The 20,789-nt window shown below is 47.5% G+C and overlaps 1 protein-coding gene across 1 annotated transcript; it reads left to right on the top strand.

Annotated features, from left to right (window-relative positions):
- The first annotated feature begins 3,849 nt into the window (after positions 1-3,849).
- Positions 3,850-18,432, top strand: EMP1 (epithelial membrane protein 1). The gene is made up of 5 exons (XM_058805077.1): positions 3,850-3,999; positions 15,035-15,152; positions 15,825-15,927; positions 16,032-16,172; positions 16,773-18,432. Exons 2-5 carry the CDS (start codon positions 15,075-15,077, stop codon positions 16,934-16,936), a joined length of 486 nt encoding a protein of 161 aa, XP_058661060.1. The 5' UTR covers positions 3,850-3,999; positions 15,035-15,074; the 3' UTR covers positions 16,937-18,432.
- The last annotated feature ends 2,357 nt before the right edge of the window (positions 18,433-20,789 follow it).

Below are 20,789 nucleotides of genomic sequence, written 5' to 3'. Positions count from 1 at the left end.
AGTTAGCAGAGTACTTAGGACAGAAATTATCCCTGACATGAAAAAAAAAAAAAAAACAAAACAAAGCAAACCCACCAACCAAACCAAACCAAACCAAAAAGAAAACCCCATAAAACTCAAAACAACAACCCAACCCAAAAACTAAACTGTGAACAGGAAGAGCTGCATCTGTTCAGTGTTGATTGTAATCCACCCTTTTCTTGTACCATTGAGCTTGCAAAGTCAGCCACCCAAAGTACTGGACATCTAGCAGTCCTTGGAGGGACAGGAACATGACAAGACACATTAGAGAAATGACTAAAACCACAGAGGTGGGACTCCCAATATCTGTTTCCTCAAAACTGTGAAGCTATAAATAAGGGAACCACCGCCCTTTCCTCTCCAGTGGATGCCTGCTTACATTTGAAGCTCTTCACAGTCAGGCGTGACAAATGCAGTTTATCACACGGTCTGAGATTTATCCTGTGTCTCTGCAAATTATTGCATCACGTGGATAATCCCACAACACACACAAACACATCAATTCCACCACTACAGAGCAGTGTGAAACTTGATGGTTTCTATTTCTTTAAACCCACACAGCAGCTGAGGCTCAAGCCTGCCTTCTCCATGTCATGACAAGTGTAGAAGCAGTGAACATGGTACCACTTCCATTTGCCCTGCAACCAGCCAGCAAGATGATGTACAGAGTAGATAGCACATATATGAGAGAGGAACTCTTTAGTTAGAAAGACACGCTCTTGAGACTGAGGAAGGCTCAATATGCAATATGTGCAGATAGTTAGCCAGAAAAGCAAATCCAAATAGCACATTGTTAAATTCCTGTTCAGAGCATCCCAGAGAGCATGGGAACTCAGTTACAGAACTTTTCCAAGTGCAGAGACATCACGTATGGTCTGTTTCTCCTGGCACCCCCAGTCCCTAAAAGCAATCTGTTCTCGATGTTCCCAGCCAAGTCTGACCATGCCTCCCCCACTCCTAACTTCACACCCCATTTCCCAGTCATATCCTCCAATCCTCCTTTGATCTGGGCTTGCAGAAGCTTAGTGCTTATCTAGTGTCATTGGGAACACTCACCTTTAATGCCAAGGGCTACTGCTCACAGACAGTAGTAATGCCTGAAAATGGCAATACGTAGTAATGTCTGGGGCATGGCAAAACAGAGTTACAGCAGCTGCAAGCTGCTTGCTTGGGAAGAGCTTCAGCAAAGGCATGGCACTGTGTGGGAAAGCTTCACCCTCTCATTGCCCATGGAAATGCTAATTCAGATTCTCACTTAAATTCTCATGGCTTTGACCTGACCACCTCCAATTAGCAAACTGCAGGCATTCAGAAAAGCCTGTGAAATGAGTGATGCCTAAGTCAAGGGACACCATGAAGTATGGCATGGGGATCTTAGGCAATTCAACCTTACTGTGTAAAACCTGCAGAATGCTTAAGACTTCTGATCTCATGTTGAGACTTCTCATGTCATGGGTTCTCTTTTGCAGCCTGCCTTGTGGAAACCACACACCACAAAGGAAGAAATTGCTGCAGACACACAGCAAGACCAGCCTCTTCTCTGGATGAGCGGATAGAGCTGGTTCTCCATCACCACACAAAGACCTGTTGGGCTAACCTTTCATCCACAGAAACAGCCACAGAAACGTGAACAATCCTATCAACTTGAAACTTTGTCCTTCCTTAAGCTACTGGTAGAAGTTCTCTCACTTCTACACTTTTTCTGTATACATATGAAAGGTGGAAGTATCTCAACGAGTTACCAATCTGCCCAATGGAAGCTGAACTCTCCCCTGGCCTCACTGTACCTTGGTGTGAGAGGGTACTCTCTTCTTTAAGCCATCACCTTGCTGATGTGCAGCATTGCTCCCTAACAGGAGCATCTATCCTCACTCCTGTTCACTTGACACGTGCTGTTACCCCCTCATACCCCTGACAGGTCTAGCAGCAGGGATGAAGCCAGTGGCTGGCAGGGTACCAGTGCTCCTCCAGGGCCACGGTCACAGCCTGTGTGGCCTGCCTGGTTACTCTTCTTTGCTCTGCTGGCTGGGCACCAACACTTCCAGATGGAGAGCTAGGAAGCAAAGCTCCTGTGGGGAAGCTGATGCTGATGCTGCAGAACACCTCCACCTCCCTGTGAAGCCTCTGATATTGGCCATTGCCTGTCACAGCCTCCCAGGTTAGAGAGCAGTTTGTACAAAACTAGTTTGCTCTCTCAGGACAAATAATGCTTTGCCAGTCACAGCTCACTTCATAGCCAGCCCCTTAAGGGGCTCCACTGTTGTTGCCCTATGTGTCTTTTTGCTGCAGGTGTTCTGTCTGCTGGGTGCCACTAAGCAGTTCTGTGATTGCAGGCAGCTGGTCCCTGGCAGGCGGGCAGTCACTTGTGAACAGGTCTGGGGCAGAGGATACCTCAGCACAGCTGAACTATGGTCAACAGAGTTTGCTTTGAGATCCTGCACTCTAGTACTTTGTATGGAGCTGAGCATTCCTCACTCCAATAAACTCTGCCAGGAGAACAGAGCAGGGGAAATGGATGGTGCAGCTCAATGCCAGCTTCTACTGCAGGGAAAGCAAATAAACTTTCCAAATCAACTCCTTTCCTGAATATTGTATTCATATATATCAACAAGAAGCACATTCTAATTCACAGGTATTAAACACAGTTAGGCTTATTTTATCCTTGAGGAAAAAAGACTGTCTTTATTTTCCATCAGTGGAAAAATTCCCACGGGATGTCTTTGCCCACCATATGTGTCATCTTTGCTGCTGTTTTATCCATAGCTCTTTTCTAAGCACGTTGCTATAGTGTAAAATTAGACCAGACACATATCAATAACACCATACAGCAGGAATAATCTGAAAACCAGTAAGATCTTTTAATCTGTATAGATTTCAAAGAGAACCAGCTTTGTTTTTCAAATAAAGGCAATCAAATGTCATCCTCAGACTTTTGCCAGGTATTTTGTCAGTATCTGCTTATCTCTTGCTGGGCCTTGCAAAGGCAGGGTAGTAGCAGACCGCCAGCTCTATTGCAGTATGGATCGTATTTTAACACAGATGCTTCCTGACAAACTTCTTCCCCTTTCACCCACATCTCAAGCACATCCCTATTCAATCTTGCCTGTAGCATCTATGAGACAACTCCACCAGCCAATTCTCAGCAAATGTAAAGGACCTATTTTTAGAAGTCTTTAAGATGGCAAGAAATGCTGACCTCAGAAAACTGTGAATAACAAGCTCCTTATTTCTTCTTCCCTGCGTGCTCTCTCTGCGGAAGCAAACCACCACTATCTGACCAAATCACTCCAGAGTCACCACCAGAGCAGGGCTGCATTTTGAGCATCTCTACTCCTTGATATATTCCCAAAAGTGTTGTCCATGTCAGCCTCACAGGTCCGATTTGAATTCCCCCGTGCTGTCAGCCTCAGTGCCTTCTCTGCATGCAGCACGGGAGGGGATACGGTGACTCACCCAGCCCCAGGATCCCCCCTGCCAACCCACTGTTTGTTTGAGTGATTTTATTGTTGAAGCCCTGTTGCCACATTTGTAACTATACATTTTTTTTTTTTTTTTTATGACAACCAGAAGTTCAGTTTTATAAACAGATGCTGTTGTGGGCCTCTCTTACTCAGCTGGATCAGCGTCAGCCGTTTTTCCAGGCTGCGGTCTCTGCGCTGCACACTGAGTCACAGGCAGCCCTGCACAGATTTCTTTGAATCGCTGGTTTCCTCCCAGAGACTCTTGACACCCTGCCAACAAAACAGGGCGTAGCTCATTAATTTTATTTTTTTTTTTCCTTCTCTTTAAAGGCAGTCTGATTCATAGTAACTCCTTTAAAACAGAGTGGAAAGACACCACCCTCCCACACCACCGGAGGAAACTTAAACCACCAGCAGGTCACTCCCCTTCACTCCGGCTCTGCGCTCCGGGACACCGGCACTGCAGCCCAGCACGCTCCTTCTTCCACAGGTGCCAGCACCCGCCCCAGCCCACACGGTAAGAGCTGTTCTTGAAAATCCTCACCAACTATGCTCCCTCAGCGGCTGCTCTCCTCTCCTAACAGCACCAGTCTGCCTTTCTCCTCTGCCCCTTCACTTCTCTTCGTCTTGGCACTCGAGCTGGCTATGGCACGCACCTTAATTTTCATCTTTTGCTTTGAAATCCAGCTGCCTTACGGGGCAAAGGGGCGCTGCAAAGCACCCTGGTTGCAGCCTCGGAGTGCTGGCAGCAGCAATGTTATTTTCACCTCCAGGACACGTGCAGCCAGGCTGCAGGCACGGGTGCCCAACCTGGGCCAGCTCGCACTCAGGAGCTGCTCTGTGCTTTTGGAGTAGCATTGTTGACAAATGTGGAAACATGCCTGCTTGGAATTAGGGCTGCAGGCTCAGTTTTTCTGGCGCTCAAATACTTCTGCTTGTCTCTCTCCCCCCCATAATTAGTTTGCCAAGCTCTAATTTAAAACAATAGCAATCATTCCAAGTGAAGACTGAGAGGCCCCAAAGCCACAGACTCTGGAGTACAATGGAGATAATCTCTTTTTTCCAGGGGCTCTGGCTCCTGAAAGAAGCCAGAAAGAAGCCAAGCCCCAGTTCTGAGCAGAAGGGCCACGTGAAGGGCAGAAATTTGTGTTACGCCTTGTGTGGCAGCACAGCCACTGGAGTGGGGAGCACTGCGAGGGGGAGCGGGTGAATTGCTAGAGCACCAAGGTCTGCTGGAAGGGTGTGTCAAGGAGCTAGAGACACTGATGGGAAGTGTAGGGTTGCAGAGACTGCCAATTCTCCCTCTTCACCTGCCTTTTTTCTACACAACCAGCCCCTCTTTCTTTCCCTCCTCTTCTTCACCATTTCTCTTGTTTCGTCTGCCTGCTGCGGTTTGCATCCTGCGGTCAAATCCGAGCTATTTTTGAGGTCTGCGAAAGGGAGTGCAGCAAAGCCAGTTTGTTGGCACCACACTGGTTCCTGTTGCAGGAACTCAGCCCGCCCCTGCACAGTTTCAGGGGTTTGAAAGAGACTGAACAGTATTTAGCCCAATACAGCCAGGAATGGGTGGGGCTCAGGCTGGGACTGTGCATAATTACTATATGAATGAGCTAGAAGCTGAGCTGACAGTAACTTTTTGGAAAAAGGATAGATTTTGTGAATTTTTAAGTCCCCTCTCGCCCTGCTGCTTGTAGCTCAGTCATGCAGTGGTGCCTTTTGACTAAGAAATAAATGTGTTTGGAGTGGTGGGGAAACTGACTGAGGCAGCGAGTGTTTCCAGGGCATCAGAAACTGGAATGGGAAGAAAGCATTTTTGGAGGTTGTCACTTAATAAGATTAACAACTAAATCATACTGATATTTAAAAAATGCTGTGGCCACAGAACAACTTTCACTCAGAAGCTTTGAATTCCTCAAGGCAGCTTTGAGAGCAGATTTGCCCAGAAACTGCCCACTTGACATTTCTGGATGTAGTGGGATTCTTTTCTGAGCAAACACTCCAGGGAGGTGGGCATGAAGAGTGTGAAAACCTGGAGCCCATTAGCTACTCTTCCTATGATAACAGGGGTTTAAGCCAGCCAAATGCCTCCACCCAGTCCACCTGGGGACTGTGGGCACTGAGGGAGTGAGGGCTTGAAGGCAGGTTATTTCTATTTGCTCCTTTGGATCACAACTGAGGTGCCCTTCTAACACTGCAGTGCCTGGAAGCACCCCTTGAAATGCAGCGTGTTGGTGTGGCCCTGCAACCCACCCACACTGAGGAATTCCTGTCAGTAGGCTCCTGTGGAAGCTCCCCAGCTATGACTAACCACCCAGACATGTGACACACATGAGCCATTCATCCCGGCCACCCCTGTGTGAGAGCCGGGATCTCCACTGGGCACATGCCATCCCCAGGGATACCCCTGACAGCCAGGGAATCCAGCCACACCCAAGGACACATTAATGCAGGAGTGTCTGACCTGGGATCCTGTGGAGAAGCACCAAGTTTGGGAGTGGGTGCCTCAGCTGCAGGGCTGCTAGAGCTCCCCCAGTGAGACCCTGCTGCTGAGGACACAGAGCCCTGGGCTTGGAAAACTGGCCCTTCTGGCCTAGCCGGTGGTCTTTGAGTTTTGCAGTGTAGGAGCGGTGCAGTGCACGCAGGAATTACTGTTTGGCGGTCTGGGGTGGAGCAGAGGTTGTATTTTGAAACAGTTCTGGGAGATTTGCTGATAATAGCCAGCATGTTTTTGGTGAAAGAGCCACCTCAGGGCCTTGCTTATAATGAGACTGAGGAGATTTGCTGCAAGCACTAATCCTTCTCTCCATTCGTCACCCTCCCAAGCCGCAAGGCTCGCACACAGCACTCAGCCTGTGCCCACTTCTGTTTCCTCAGAGCAAGCAAAAGCAGGAGGGAGCCTGCTTCCACAGCCCTGCCTGCTCCCATGGGCCTTCAGGGGGCCCATAATCCCCAGCTGGCTGGTGGGACACCCTCCTGTGGCACGTTTCCCCTTGCTCAGCCCCAGGTCACTCAGTGCTCCCTTCACTGAGTGCTGCGTGGATGGCAAAGGAGGAGACACCTGATGCTGGGCTGGAATTTGCCCTCAGATGCTCAAGTGCCCTTTAAGGCAGAAATAGCAATACTAGACCCCTTTGATCTCAACAGGTTCCTGTGCCTGTACCTTTCAACAGGGAGGTGACAGCACTGTTACCCAGTGCAACATAAGGCAGGCTGCAAAGAATGGCACTCCGAATTTTTTTTCCTTCTTTCTGTTTTCCAACAAAAAATTAATGAGCTAAAACTAAAAAAAAAATTAGATTTATTTACACTTCCTTCAAGGAAGGGAGCTGCTCTTCCATTCCTCTAAAAGGGAGGGTGAGGAAGGGGATTTCCAATCTTCACATCTGAAGATGGATGTTTAATACTTCATTGGTCTTTTCTGCTGAGGCAAAGCAGCATTCACAGAAAAGGAGGCTCTTCTCTATGGCCCTGCTAGGATTGATAACTAACTCACAGTCATTTCAACAGTGGCTGTAAACAAATGTGCTGAAGCACATCTCAGTTATTCCTGTATTGATCCTCTGTCAGGGCCAGTCCACACCCAGTCATCCCACAGCATGACACAGGGTGAAGCAGCAGTTGCCTGCATAAACTGCCCAGAGGGAAATCTGGAGTGCCTCTTAAGCTGCTTTCTGCCATTACACTGCAGGGAGAGCAGCAAAGCAGCACATCTCGGGGCTGCCATCTGGACTGTGATTTCTTCAAACCCTGCTGGGAGAGTTTTGGAAAGTACCTCTTTAGCTAGAGCAGCTTGACAATGAACAAAGGAAACTCTGGCCAAATTTGCAGTTTCATGCATCCTGCTCCTCCTGAACTGTTTTCAGGAGGGCAGAGAGTATATGGAAGGTGCACTCTTGGTTAGACCAAATATAGCCCATGCCTTGTCATAGAAGGGAGGGACAGGTTAGGACAGCTCAGCTCCAGAACCCACATTGCCCAAGGGAGTGACAAGTTTGCCAAGATCATAATTGAGATCTATCCCCTTTACCCTGTGAAAACAAGTCTGTAGCAGAGGCATGGGGAGACACCCATGAGGAGAGCCCAGGGACAGAACTGGGCTGGGTCATTCCCAGTCCTGCAGGAAATGCACTGAACCCTGAGCACTGGGGTGGCTGACACAGGTGAACAGAGACTCATGCTGAAGGCTTAGCCCTTGTGATGCGAGGCCACCTGGCAATATGTTTTTGTATTTGAGGAAATCCAGGGCGAGGACCTTTGTTGTCCTTTTGCCCTTGCAGGGCAGAGTCTGCTGAAGGAGGGGAGTTGTGAAAGCAACCTCCACGACTGGGTCCATTGTCCACATTCTTCTCATTCCAGAGAGATATCTTCCCTGTATTGGCTCCAGCAAGCCTCTGGGAAGGATAGTGAGAGCCTTGGGAGCAAGAGGGGAGAGCTACAAAATGCTCAGAGCCTGGAGCAGGCTGGTCAGAGGGTTGCTGAAGAGCAGCTGCAGGAAGGTGGGCCCCTGCTGAAGGAGAGCCGGGCACATCCCTGGCTGTGGCAGCCTGGGCAGCGGGGCCAGCCTGCCTGTGAGCTGTGGGCTGTGGGCCGGCCTCCAGGGCCTGCAGCTGGGCCAGGGGCTGTGCCCTCAGCAGGGGAGCTCCTGATGCCTCCAGAGCCACGTGGAACATGAACCAGCTTATATCTTACTGATCACAGGTGTGAGGAGCCCTCTGAGAGCCAGATGGGGTATTTTACACCACAGCCATCCTTACCCCACCCTGCACAGAGCACTGACCAGCTCCAGGGTGCACAGCCTCCTCCTGTGTCTGCTTTATTCACATGCTCGCTCCCCCCAGTTCATCTCTTGTGCACTTCAGTTGAAAGAAGGATTTTTCACACAATTTTCTATTTGAATCCTGCACAGTCTTTTCCAAGATGGCTTGCAGGAGCAAAGGCACCCTGAAAGCAAACTGACCCAAAAGCTCAGACTCTTTAGATGCCCCAGTCACACTTTCCTCAGCGTCTCATGGGCCGTGCTTGCATGTTCAGAGGTTTTGCAGTTTTGAGAGACAGACACACTGTAAGATGCAACTTCTTTTTTAGAGTTATCCTCCTTTGGAAAAGAAAAAAAGGAATATCTACACAAGACTGTCTGTGCAAATCACAGGACTGCAGTTTTAATCCAAGAATGCAGCCAAAAGCACAGCTGATGTGGGCTTCACCATCCTTCAACCTCTGTCTAAGTGAGGTTGCAAAGAGAAAAGCAGGAAGTTCCACCACAAGTGATCTGTGTACTTTGCTCATACCTCTCTGTAACCTGAGCTTTCCTGTCAGAGCTGTCAGAGAGTTTCTCCCATGTGGGCACTGCCAGTGTGGCACAGGTAGATGACCCATGCACCCATAAGGAAGCTGTGCACACACACACAGACAGACAGACACACAGAGTTCACAGGGATCCCACAGATGCACATTCCCAGTCATGTGGGGAGCCACACAGAGCTGCAGATGCACACACACAACGCCTCAACACCCAGACTGTCGGTCCTCCCACAAATGCTTCTCGTGTATCTCAGAATCTTGCTGGAGCTCCTGCCAGCATTCAGGGGTCTAATTAACCCACCCAGGGAGCACCCAGCGCTCTGAGGGGTGAGAGGGCTCTGCATGGCGCCTCTGGGGGAGCAGAGGAACCCTTCTGTGCCTCCCTTATCGCTGGGGTTCCCTTCCCACCCTCCCTCTACTCACTGCCCTTCAGTCCCAGCCCTTCCCTGGGGTGAGCAGTGACAGTGTTTTCCTCCAGCAGCGCTGCTGGCTGCCCGCCAGGCCCCAGGCAGCTGTCTCTTCCCTTTCCCACTACCAAGCCAGCACTGGCGTTTCAGTTGATGTTGTCACATGGCTGAGCACTTGAGGGTGGTTTCTTCTGGAGAAAATGCCAATTTCTCACTGTCTGCCCTAGGAATTCTGATATTTCCCCACTCTTATATGAATCATGAGCATTAGAGCTGGAAAACCCTTATGTGTCATCTTTTGTGACTCCCCTCTGCATCTCTCAGTGAGTGGCGGTTCATCACCAAGGGTGGATTCTTGAGGAATTTGTCAGATCCCATAAGAAATTTTTCACATGCTGGTGTTTCACCCCTCCCTTGGGAAGGCAGTTCCACTGATCTCTTGGAGAGAGAGTGGAATTGATCCATTTCACCAGGAAATGCTTCACACGAACCAGACAAAATCTTCCATTTACTTATTCCATAACTTATTTTCAGCTGTAGCCCCTCAGGCTGGGCTGCACTTTCCTTTTGGCTGACATTAACCTGGTGGTTTTACAGCCTTGCTGTGCCCATGGTCTGTGCTGCTGTGGTCACCACAGCCAGTTCCCATTTGTAGGTGAGATCTCAGTGCCATGAGCCAGAGGCTCCAAGGTCTCGTGTGCCCACGCACGCCTCCTGCCCAGCCCTTCTCCCACACACAGAGTGAAATCTCTTTCCAGAGGCACCAACCTACTCATCAACATGTCTATAAAAAGCATCTGACTTGTAAATTGAGTCAGGCTGGTCTGTCAAAACCAGGCTGTCAACAGCAGTGCTGACATACAGTCGTTTGTAAAAGTCTGGAGTCAGCAAGGACTCTGGAATCATCAGGATCTGAAGCAAGAGACAGAGCAAAAGGTGGAAACAAAGTTTCCTGTTGTTTAAAGTTGTCATGAGCTTTCTAGTAATGTCGTGACATGTCCAAAGTCATCATGCCACTGAAATATCAGAGAGGTATTCACATCTTCGCATACTGTGAAATGGCTCTGGGCACAATGAGGACTGGTGCTTATAGCCCACACAAGGACAAGGTGTGCAGTTGTAGCAGGGCTAAGATGCAGTCATGGTCTCAGATCAGTAAAAAGGCATGTGTACAAATTCTGCAGAAGGTTTTAGACCACATTGAGGTTTCCCTTACTGGTAGCAACATGGCAGCATTGCTATTTGTGGGTTGGCTTTGCACTGAGGAATGCACTGGTAACAGAGGTGGAAGCTTGTGGCTGTCTCAAACAATACCAGACAGTTTTTACTTTGTGTCCATTACTGTCCAGTTTTATCCTTCGTTTCCAAGTGGCCTTGGCCCTGATTTGAATCACCAGTATTCTGCTGTGACTCTGTGCCCCTCAGACAGTGGCCAAGACTTACTACTGCCTTCCTTATATTCTGTAGGGGCAGCTGGGAAAGGCAGAATTTCTTTTGAGTTAGTTGTTTTCAATCTATGGAGATTTTTGTTGACATTCTAACTAAAGGCATTTGTTTTTTCCCCAAAAAGCCATCTTTCCATTGTTGAGAAATATAATGTATTGAACTAAAGGGTCCTCAGCTGAAAAATTCACTTTGAAAGGAGTCAGAGGTCACCAGTGTGCACAGGCAGTGCATTTTAGATGTCTTCTTCTCCCTGGAAACTCTAGGGAGCTACGGGATATTGACTGGGTTCTCACCTCAGCCAGCTTCTCTCACAGTACACCTCACCAACTCAGCCTGGGAGAGGCAGTTCCAAGCAGGGACCTGAGCTCAGAGAGGAGGATGGAAATGGAAGTCAGATGAGCTACATCCATTAAGGAATACTTGAGATCTGAAATATTTCAAATTTACTTGAGAGTGCCCTGATTTTTCACCCGAAACAACCCCACTGTTCCAGCAGAAACATCCTGTACACTTACCCCACTTACCATTGCAGTCCTTTCCCTGCAATGCACTTTCTGTCACAAGCAAAGGACCTCTCCCTAATCTGGCTTACCCTCTTGAGTAACTCCCTCCCTATATTTGAGGAGCTATACCACTGGCCTTTATCATGTCTCCAAGTGGCACTACACATTCCATCCTGATCCTTTGCTGGATGCAAACCAGGGGCAAGGACTCACTTCTCTGTATTGCCCTCAGACAGAATGTCCAAAACACTTAGGTAGACAGAGGGGTGATTCTGGTGGCAACAATCTGCCTGCATGAGAAGGCTTTGTCTTAGTTTTAGGCACTAGATAGTACCAGCCTGCTTGAGCTGGAACTGGGGTGCAGCAGAGCTGTGTGTTGTTCCCCAACATGTGTACTCCTGCATGGTCAGAAATAGTCTGTACACAGCTAAGAGTCTGTCATGCTTATCTGCAGGTTTTTTGTGCTGAAGGCTTCTATGGTGATTCTTATTCATGCTTACTGTTGGTGTGGCTTGTTATTTCCCTTCATCCATCACCCCATGAAAAGGAAAGTCCATTGTTATCAGCACAAGATCTTCCCTTGACTCATGCAGGCTGTTCAGTACATGCATGACCTTCCCCTCCCCACCAGCCTGCCCTGCCCCTAGTCCTTCTACTGTTATGTCTCATTGCTTTTTTTCGTGGCTTACTTGGGGTCTCTCCTCTGAAGGATGCTTGGGGAAGACTCACAAATTGTTTGCTTGACTGTTTCTTGAGAAGCAGTCCTAAAACTGACAGTGTCCTGAGCACTTAATCTTTCAGGGTTAAATTATTGTGGGGTTTGAGAGCTTTGGGGTGAGTCAGTGGAAAAAGCTGGCAGCTCTAGGAAGGCTAAGACTGACTCATAGCCCAGGAAGAGCCTGAGGAACTCCAAATGCAGCTGCAGCTTAGGTAGGGGAATGGAAGAAAAGGCATTTGCATGCAATTTTGTCCTATTGCTCCAGCAATGTGACCCCACCCTGTAGTGGAGAAAGATGTCTCACACTTAACAAATGGAAACGGTATCCTGTCAGTCCCTGATGCTCTGCCAGTTTCTCTGTCTAATGGGAGGAAATGTCCACGCCACAGCATCAGAGGCAGAAGTGAATCTATTTCAGTGCCATTCCTTCACCCACAGCTCCTCTGGGATTGTTCTCTCGTGTTTTTTTTAACAGGCAGAGAGAGATGAAGAAAAGGGAAAGCAAATGAATACAGAGGGAGGCTTGTGCTTTAACTCACAAAGAATCAAAAATGAGCTGTGAGGACATATCCCCTGGGGGAGTTTGCGTTTGATATTGTGTGTATTCAGGGAGAGGTGCTGACGTTCTCAGGAAGTAGGTGCACTGAAAGCACCTGAACTAACACTGCTCTCCTGCAGTGCTAAAATAGGCAGAAAAGGCAAAGGGAATAAAGGATTTCAGTTTTTTTCTTCGAGTATTGGTCAAAGTCCTGGGTGTGGGGTCATGATTTTGGTTTTTTATTTTTTACATTGTAAAGTAACATTTTATCCCTCATTTTCATTTCTGAATGCAAACAAAAGATGCACTCAAAAGGACTGTTCTAGTCCTTAGGATGTCATGAAAGTAGGTTTTTAATCTTTCAAGTAGAAAGCTTTGTTTGAAGCTTCCTAAAAAATAATAAGAACAAAAAAAAAGCTGAATGAGATTTTAAAGAGGCCATGGAAAAATACATCCATCTAAGAAAGAAGAAAGTTTAGCCACTGTTTAGTAAAGGCAAATTTCAGAGCAGGCAAATTTGTCAGTTTGGTTTATGCTAGTCAGCACCCTATAGTGTCAAAAGCACTTGTTAAAGTTTGTGTAAGAACCAAGGTAACAAAAAAAAAAATAAAGAAAAATAAAGGGAAGTAGTCAAAGGGACAGAAAGATTTGACTCAAGAATTTGCTGCAGATTTGTCACTTAGTCATGGCAACAGCAATAGTTTCTAGTTTGAGTTGCAGTGGTGATATCTGTATCAGTCGCCATCCAGCATTTTGAAACTCTTGTTCCTTTTACAATGGAAAGAAGGGGTTTAACTCTTAGGTTAAGTGTGTTGATGTGGTAGCCTGCATATACCGTTGAGAACCTGAATTTTAGCAGTGCTGAAATCATAAGTGTCTGTCACTACAGTCAGAGTACGAGTCCTAAGAAGGCTGTGCTTTCTCCAGGATCATCACTAAGGGAGGCACTGTGACAAGAGAGGTCGCAGTGACCAGGGCATCCAGCCAAACCAAGCTCTAGATCACGAGTTTGCCAAGACACCCCAAAGCAGACAAGCAAACCTGGCCCACATTCAGCAAGTCAGGGATTAACATCTCCAGAGAGTTCTCCAGGTGAAGGAAACCTTAAAGTAGACATGATTTGCTGAGGAGATGGGACTAGTCACCAAACCTAATCTGTCTCACTGAAGAGTAGCCTAGTTTGGGTGGGAGCAGTGACCTAACAGAACTGGTTCCTTGAGATCCTAAACTCAAGGAATTCTTCCTGGTCCCCAGCTAATGCTGAACTGGTCAAAGTGCCACTGATGGAGAAGCCCTGCCTACCCACTGTGGTTTGGGAAATGGTAACGAAGCAGTGCCAGGAACAGCTGCAGCCTTTTACAGGAATACCCTCCCACTCATGGCCACAGTGAGAGGAAAGACAGTAGTGGAGTAGGTGGAGTCATCAAGTGAAAAAGACACATGAATGGGACTGTACAAAGCCTTTTGTCACAGTTTGTGTGAAGGGCATCATAAAGTATAAGTGTGTTGTTTCATGACAGTGTTGCCACACCCTGTAAAATGGTGACAGCATCAGACCCTACCTGAGTCACCTGGACCAAAATAACTTGACAGCTAACATTAATCACATGCTTGATACTTCTGAGGGAAAGAGCAGCACAACCTGTCAAACTTTCTAGGAAGCTTACTGACCAGAGAGTGGATTCAAAATGCTTCTGACTGAAATACACTCACTTGATTTCTGTGAATTGTCTGTGCTCATTCTCACAGCTTAGATTTGTTCCTTGTATTTCACGTTTTCAGGTGAGAAGCAATCAGTTTTGACAAACCATGTCATGCAAGCTTTCTAAAGCACATTCCCCTCTCTCTTTCCAATCACATGTTCATCAATGACAGGAAGTCTTAAAAAAAAGTAAAAGTTTGCAGGGTACAGAGGCAAAAATAACCAAAACAAACCAAAGAGGAATTTGCATTACAGGAGAACCTTACTGTGTTAATAAAGTGACCTTCATGCCTCAAGTTTTAAAAGGGAAACAGGCAGTTTTCGTTGCAAACCTGGGCATCTTCCCCAGCTCCAGAAAACCTCATGGCATTTCTGTACTATCCCCTTCACTTAAAGGAGTGGTTTGTGGAGTAGTGGCCACCCCTCTGGCTCACTCTCCACAACTACTCCACAGCTGAGGCACCAAGGAACCCACAGTCCCCCATTCCATACCACTTCCTGTGACCCAGACCAGTTGGAAGAGGCTGAGACACCAGAGGAGAACAGGAAGAGAAGAATCTTTCCTGACCTCTGTGAATCCCATGGGCAAAACCTCCTCTTCCTAGAATATATGCCTGGAGTATGGCATTTTTACTTTACATTAACACACATCAATCTAAGCAACCTGTGTATATATTCAGGCTATTTTTTAAATGCCCCCAGGTTATCTACCCATGCTCTACATCTCCTCCCATATTGGCTCCTTAATCTGTGGGCTCTGTTTAACTTCTTGAGCAGATTTTGACTAAGTTTCTAGTGGCTTTTTTTTTTTTTTGGTGATTCCACATTTCCAGAGTGAACCTAAGATCAGCCTGGGTTTTTGCATGTAAACAAATCTTACGGCAATGCTGTTCTTTGACTCTCTTCACATCCTGCCTCTGTTCTTGTTCTCCCTCAGAGCTCTCTGTGTCGGTGACACCACCTAGAAAAGACCCAAGATGTTGGTGCTGCTGGCTGGTATCTTTGTGGTCCACATCGCCACTGTCATCATGCTCTTTGTCTCCACCATTGCCAACGTAAGTGGGCTGCCCTGGACGAGGCATGGCTGTCACCTCCTGCAGACAGCCGGCCTTAGACACGGCTGGCAGGCAGATCAGGGGTGGGTTCTCAGGTGAGGGTGGGGAACACCCACTCGTGGCCATGGGGAGAGAGGCTGTTCCCACCTGGCGCATCCAGCAGTGCCGGCACTGTCCCCCCAGCCGGGGCCAGGCTGTTCCCACCTGGCGCATCCAGCAGTGCCGGCACTGTTCCCCGGCCGGGGCCAGGCTGTTCCCACCTGGCGCATCCAGCAGTGCCGGCACTGTTCCCCGGGGCTGTTCCCACCTGGCGCATCCCACGCCGAGGGACGCGGCGGGCCCATGGGAGCTCTGTGCCCAGGGGGATCCCTGGTGGCGCTGCCCGGGCCCCCCGCCAGCCGTCGGAGCGCATTTTGGGGTCCCCTCGCACCCGCCTCGCACAGGAGGAGAGTCAGGATGACCTGGGGGATTTCTCCACGATGATTGGAACAGACCTCACGGTGTTTTGCCCAGTCCACATGACTCCTGGCACTGGAAGCCAGTGTCCCACCTGTCCGGTGCCGACGTTTCTGGGCAGTTGGCCTACTCGTGCTCGCTTCATGGTTTAGTCTGATAGAAGAGTAAAGAAGCTTTCCTGCCCCAAGACACAACCTCTGTTCTATCCTGTTTCAGGTTTGGATGGTGGGTTCTTCTAACTATGCAACGATCTCGAAAGGACTGTGGCTGCTGTGCAACAGGACCTGCACTGAGCTGCCAGTCAGCAGTCAGGATGAGGGTAAGTTACAGCCGCATTTTCGTCGTGGTGAATCACAGGATGTTGATGAGCACTGCCGAGACTGAGTCCTGACCTTCTCCAATCCATTCTCTGTGTTTTGACAGCTTCCCTCAAAGCCGTGCAAGCCTTTATGATCCTCTCGATCATTTTCTCCGTTGTGGCGCTTGTCCTGTTCATTGTCCAGCTGTTCACCCTGGAAAAAGGCAAACGTTTCTACATGACCGGAGCCGTCATGCTGGTTTGCTGTGAGTATGCACCTGCACACGGTGCCTTGGCTCCCTGGGTGTGTCCCACTGCCTCTGTGAACACAAGTAGCCACGTATGGTCACCAGGGGAGGTTGTCAGCCAGTAAATGTTTCCAGTGGCCCAATTTTTGTTACAAAACAAAGCACCGGGGAATGGGAAAGTGTTGGGTTGGGATTTTTTTGGCTGTATATAATGAAAGTATTTCCAGATTTTCATTAGGAAATCCCAGTGGGTTTTGCAAAAGACCATTGAAAAACAACAAAAAGGATTCAAGTGTTTTGGGGAGCAGGGGAATAAACAGTTAGCTACTGCACTTGGGATTCAATACGTAGCACCAAACTGTCGTCAGATCTTATTACTGATTTTCTCCTAACAAAGGTTTATTCCTCATGGCACCCACTAAACAAGCCCCAAGTGTCTTATGTCATCACAGCTGCACAAGATATCCTCCACAAATAAGCCTAATGGGCAGCAGCTCCTCTCTCATATGGCACAAGACGTGCATTACAATCTCGGGGGACAGCAGCACTTCAGAAGTCCTGCGGCAATGCTGGTTTCTGTGCGTTTTCCAACTCTCTTTTCCCTCTTCCTTCCCACAGGGATGTGCATTCTGATTGCAGTCTCCATTTACACAGCTCGGTTCACAAGCACAGTGGCGTTCGCCACAAATCCTCACCATGGCTACTGCTTCATATTGGCCTGGATCTGCTTCTGCTTCAGTTTCATCATCGGCATCCTCTACCTTGTTCTTAGGAAAAAATAAGGCTGATGGGTGTCCAGGGGAGAGGGTTGGCTACTGGGAGTGGGGAAGAATTACTCTGCTGAGAGGACTGTTGGGCCAATAGACAAAACCAGCCACCATCATCACCATTGCCACCGCAGAAAAATCACTAACAAAGCTAGAATCCTCAGAACCTCCTTCATCAAAGAGAGGGAGAAACAACTCCTACTGATCTAGCACTTCTGGGGCTAGAAATCTGCAAGTGACCCAGACAGCTCTTCTCCTTTTCTGCAACGTTGTGCCATACCTTCACAAAGCTTCAAGCTCAGCAGTGATGATTAAAGGGCACCACATAAACAAGGGCTATATCTTTTTCTCTTCCTAGAGCCCTTCTCACTTACATTTGAGTGTGCCTTGTGGGTAGGGCAAGTGAGGATTATGACCCCTTTATTTGCCCATTGATACAAATGGGATGGGCCTTTTGTTACATTTTTAAATATATATATATATATGCACATAAGAGATTGCTAAAGACATTAAATTGAGAAAAAAACAATAGAAATTGAATTAATTTTGTATTAAAAAATCTACAAAAATAAGGCAGCAAATTTTTTTGCTGTTCTGTTTTCTATTTGATATTCCCATGATTGAATAAGATACAAGTAGGAATGGCAAATATACAGGCATGGATGATGGAGAGAGAGAGAGAGAGAATAGAGGTAAAGATATACAGAGGTTCTTAATTACAGAGGGTGCAGTTGCTCAGTGGTACATATGCAGGGAGGGAACCACCGGGATGTGTGTCAATAATCTTCTGTTCACCTCCAGAACATGGTAACAGCACTGCTACATCGCAGATCCTTACTGAGACAAGTCCTTATGTGTAGGCAGGGCTTTTTTCCTATATCATCATCTGGTATATGATATTAATTGAGTGCCCCACCTTGTGACAAAGCTCATCTGAAAAGCAGATAATGGTTAGCAGAGGAAAGTTATTCCCTAATGAGAGACTAGGAGAGAGGAAGAAGGGCTTGTGAGTTTTGCTCCTTGCTGCACAACATTAGGCCAGCCACTTAACCCAGTGCTTTTCATCTGCCAAATCCTTCCATAAAACTAGCTACCTCCCAGGGTTGCTGAGAGATTCTGAGTCCACTCTGTAACACAAGGTCCCCATGTGAAAGGCTGGCATAGGAAAGTTAGGCACTGGTACTGCTGCAACCCACTAATTTCTGTTAGTTTGAAGAATCTCAGTCACAAGAGGCATTTGCAAGAGACTAGGTCTAAATTTCCTGTGACTCCATTCACATCTACAAGGTAGAGAGTATAAAAACCATGTTAGTACAGATTGTGCATGGATGCTATTTACCTCTCTCTCTCTTTCTGTTACATTTTCTTCTTATGTAGACTTTATCAGTTTGGTGGATATATTCTAGTACTGTATGTTGGTGTTTCATTAACAAAGGTTATTTCATATATAGTCATTGTAAATATTTTTAAATGCATATTTTTAACTTTGTGGGTATAAAAATAAAATCTGATTCCCTTTCTAATAGAGTTTTGCTCTGTTTTGTTTTTCTTTTTCCCCATTAGTGTTTCAGATATTTGTTAGCAGAAGTACTTGCTGTTCTTACTGAGTCTCAGCCCAGCCCTTTCAGACAATGCAGAACTACCATGTTCTCTTGCATACCAGTAGATGAAATTTCCTGTTCTGGAGGGAAGGGGGAAGGAGAAGAGCTCCCAGAGCTCCTGTTTCAGGCTGCCTGCAAGCTCAGGCAGACAGTGTGAGCAGTGGTATCACTCAGTCTCAGTGCCAGGCTTTGCCTCACACTCAGGAAAGCTGAAAACATACTTTCTCACCCTGGCAGATTCTCATCTGTCCCAAAGCAAAATCACCAAGGTATATGCCTGGGTTGATGTAGCTGTTGCCTCTCCAGCGTTGTCTGGCCAAACACCTCTGCAGTTCCAGAGCTTGAGCAAAGAGTCCAAAGCCCAGGACACTAGCAGATCTCAGAAAACTTGGGGCATGATCCTCTGAGCTGTGAGGTAAGATGCAGCAAGAATCAGCTGTGTAGGAAATTTTTCTTTATCCATTAATCTACTGCAGAGAGAGCTAAGACATGCTAATTGCGGGTAGAATGGTGACATGAATCTTCAGGAGCTGAGGTTTAACCAGAGGGGATCTCTTACAGCAGGGTGTGGGAAGGGCTCACAGTGTGTCATGGGCGGACACTTGTCTTGGTCTCAGGAGGTTCTAGGAGTCACAGATTATAGAATATGCTGAGTTGGAAGGAAGCAATCAGGATCTTCAAGTCCAACTCCTGGCCCTGCACAGGCCATTCCAAGAATCACACCATGTGCCTGAGAGCATTGTCCAAATGCTTCTTGAACTCTGCAGGCTTGGTGCTGTGGGCACTGCTTAGTCCTGTGGGCACTGAGTCCTGCTGTTCCTCACACTCCTGGCACTCCTAGAAGTGCAGGGTAACCAAAGACCAAGGCTAACACCGACAGGCGAGACATCAGCCACCCACTGAGCACTGAGGGAAGTTAGCCAGTTAGCTTGCAGGAGCACACCCACTGCCAGGCTGGTATCTGTGTCCTGTCCTAGCATGGTACAGATGTGACAATATGATACTCACAGGATGACAAGGCAATGCCAGCCTTGTTGACATGACCACGTCATAGGCAACAGTCTCAGTTTTTAAACAGTGGTCTCCAACAGCATTTCAGTCACCACAAACTGTTGTCACTGATAGCTTACAAAGGATATGAAGGCTGCTGGACACTCTGGGTAGCTTGGTTTGGCTGAAAAAAATCACTTGGGCTACTAAAGGATCAGTACCCTAATGTACAGGTGGAAAAAGTCACTGAGTCCCCTGGCATTTGACAAACCTAGTTATCTGGTCCCTGAAGCATAATTCATTCCAAATGAGACAGTCTTTGCTCCACACCAAGTAGCTCCTGCCACCATCTTCTGAATCCTGTTACATTATGGGCACACAGACATGAATTTACATTTGGCACCACCAAGACAGAACACATCAAACAGAAAAGCAGATGCCAACAAATATGGATCAATTACAAAACATAAGGAAGCAGAAAAGGATAGGAGCAAATAGCACTATTGGTTGTGTCATATGACAGATGTTTGCTCAAAAATCATCTTCAACACAGCCTGAAGTGACCCTGACCCAGTGCCACATGGACTGTTAGACACAAAGTCATGTCACTCCTGCAAGAGCCATTACAGGGATTTCAGGGACCAAGCTTCACAAGGCCCAGGTCCACAGCAGAGTCCTTGGACTAGGAAGAGAAGCCTTTGAAAGAGGAGAAAGAGGGAAAAGAAATTCCCATGCCTGAGGTTCAACTGCAGAGCAAAAGGATTCCCTCTTCCCTGGTTCTTTTCTGCAGGTCACTGCAAGAGAAAGGTGTTTGACACAGATGAACAGCTGACTAATTCAGGGCATTTGACTACAGTAAATCAGCTGCAGAAAGCACTAAGAATGAGGGACAGCCAAAGGGGCAAGAGCTTTTTGGACAAGAGACATTCTTGCTCTGATCCAAAAGTCACACTATGTAGGCTGGGAAGAAGTAGTCCAATAATTGGTCACATTAAGGGGTTTGAAATTATCTCTACATATTCATGACTGTGTTGCAAAAGCCGCTGCAGACACCTTAGGGTAGAGCCCTGCTCTGCAAATGGCAGAAGCCCAAACCAGCCAAGCAAAGTAAGTGACTCCTGGCCTGATCAAAGGGTGATGACAGCACTGTGAACACAAAGGCAGCAGCACCTGCTGCATTTACAGAACGTGGCTGACTGCCAGCACACCCAAAGCAGAAGAACGGCTTGATTCCCTTACAGCAAAGACAACAGAGAAAAACCAAACCACCACCACCA

This window comes from Ammospiza caudacuta, chromosome 5 (assembly GCF_027887145.1).
Source record: "Ammospiza caudacuta isolate bAmmCau1 chromosome 5, bAmmCau1.pri, whole genome shotgun sequence".
In the NCBI taxonomy this organism is placed as follows: domain Eukaryota; kingdom Metazoa; phylum Chordata; class Aves; order Passeriformes; family Passerellidae; genus Ammospiza; species Ammospiza caudacuta.
The sequence above is the reverse complement of the archived record's forward strand: the minus strand, read 5'-3'. Positions and strand labels throughout refer to the sequence as shown.

Coding starts and splice junctions, on each gene's coding strand:
- EMP1 (XM_058805077.1), top strand. CDS start 15,075: ATGTTGGTGCTGCTGGCTGGTATCTTTGTGGTCCACATCGCCACTGTC. Junction 15,153..15,824: donor TTGTCTCCACCATTGCCAAC/GTAAGTGGGCTG, acceptor ATCCTGTTTCAG/GTTTGGATGGTGGGTTCTTC. Junction 16,173..16,772: donor AGCCGTCATGCTGGTTTGCT/GTGAGTATGCAC, acceptor TCCTTCCCACAG/GGATGTGCATTCTGATTGCA.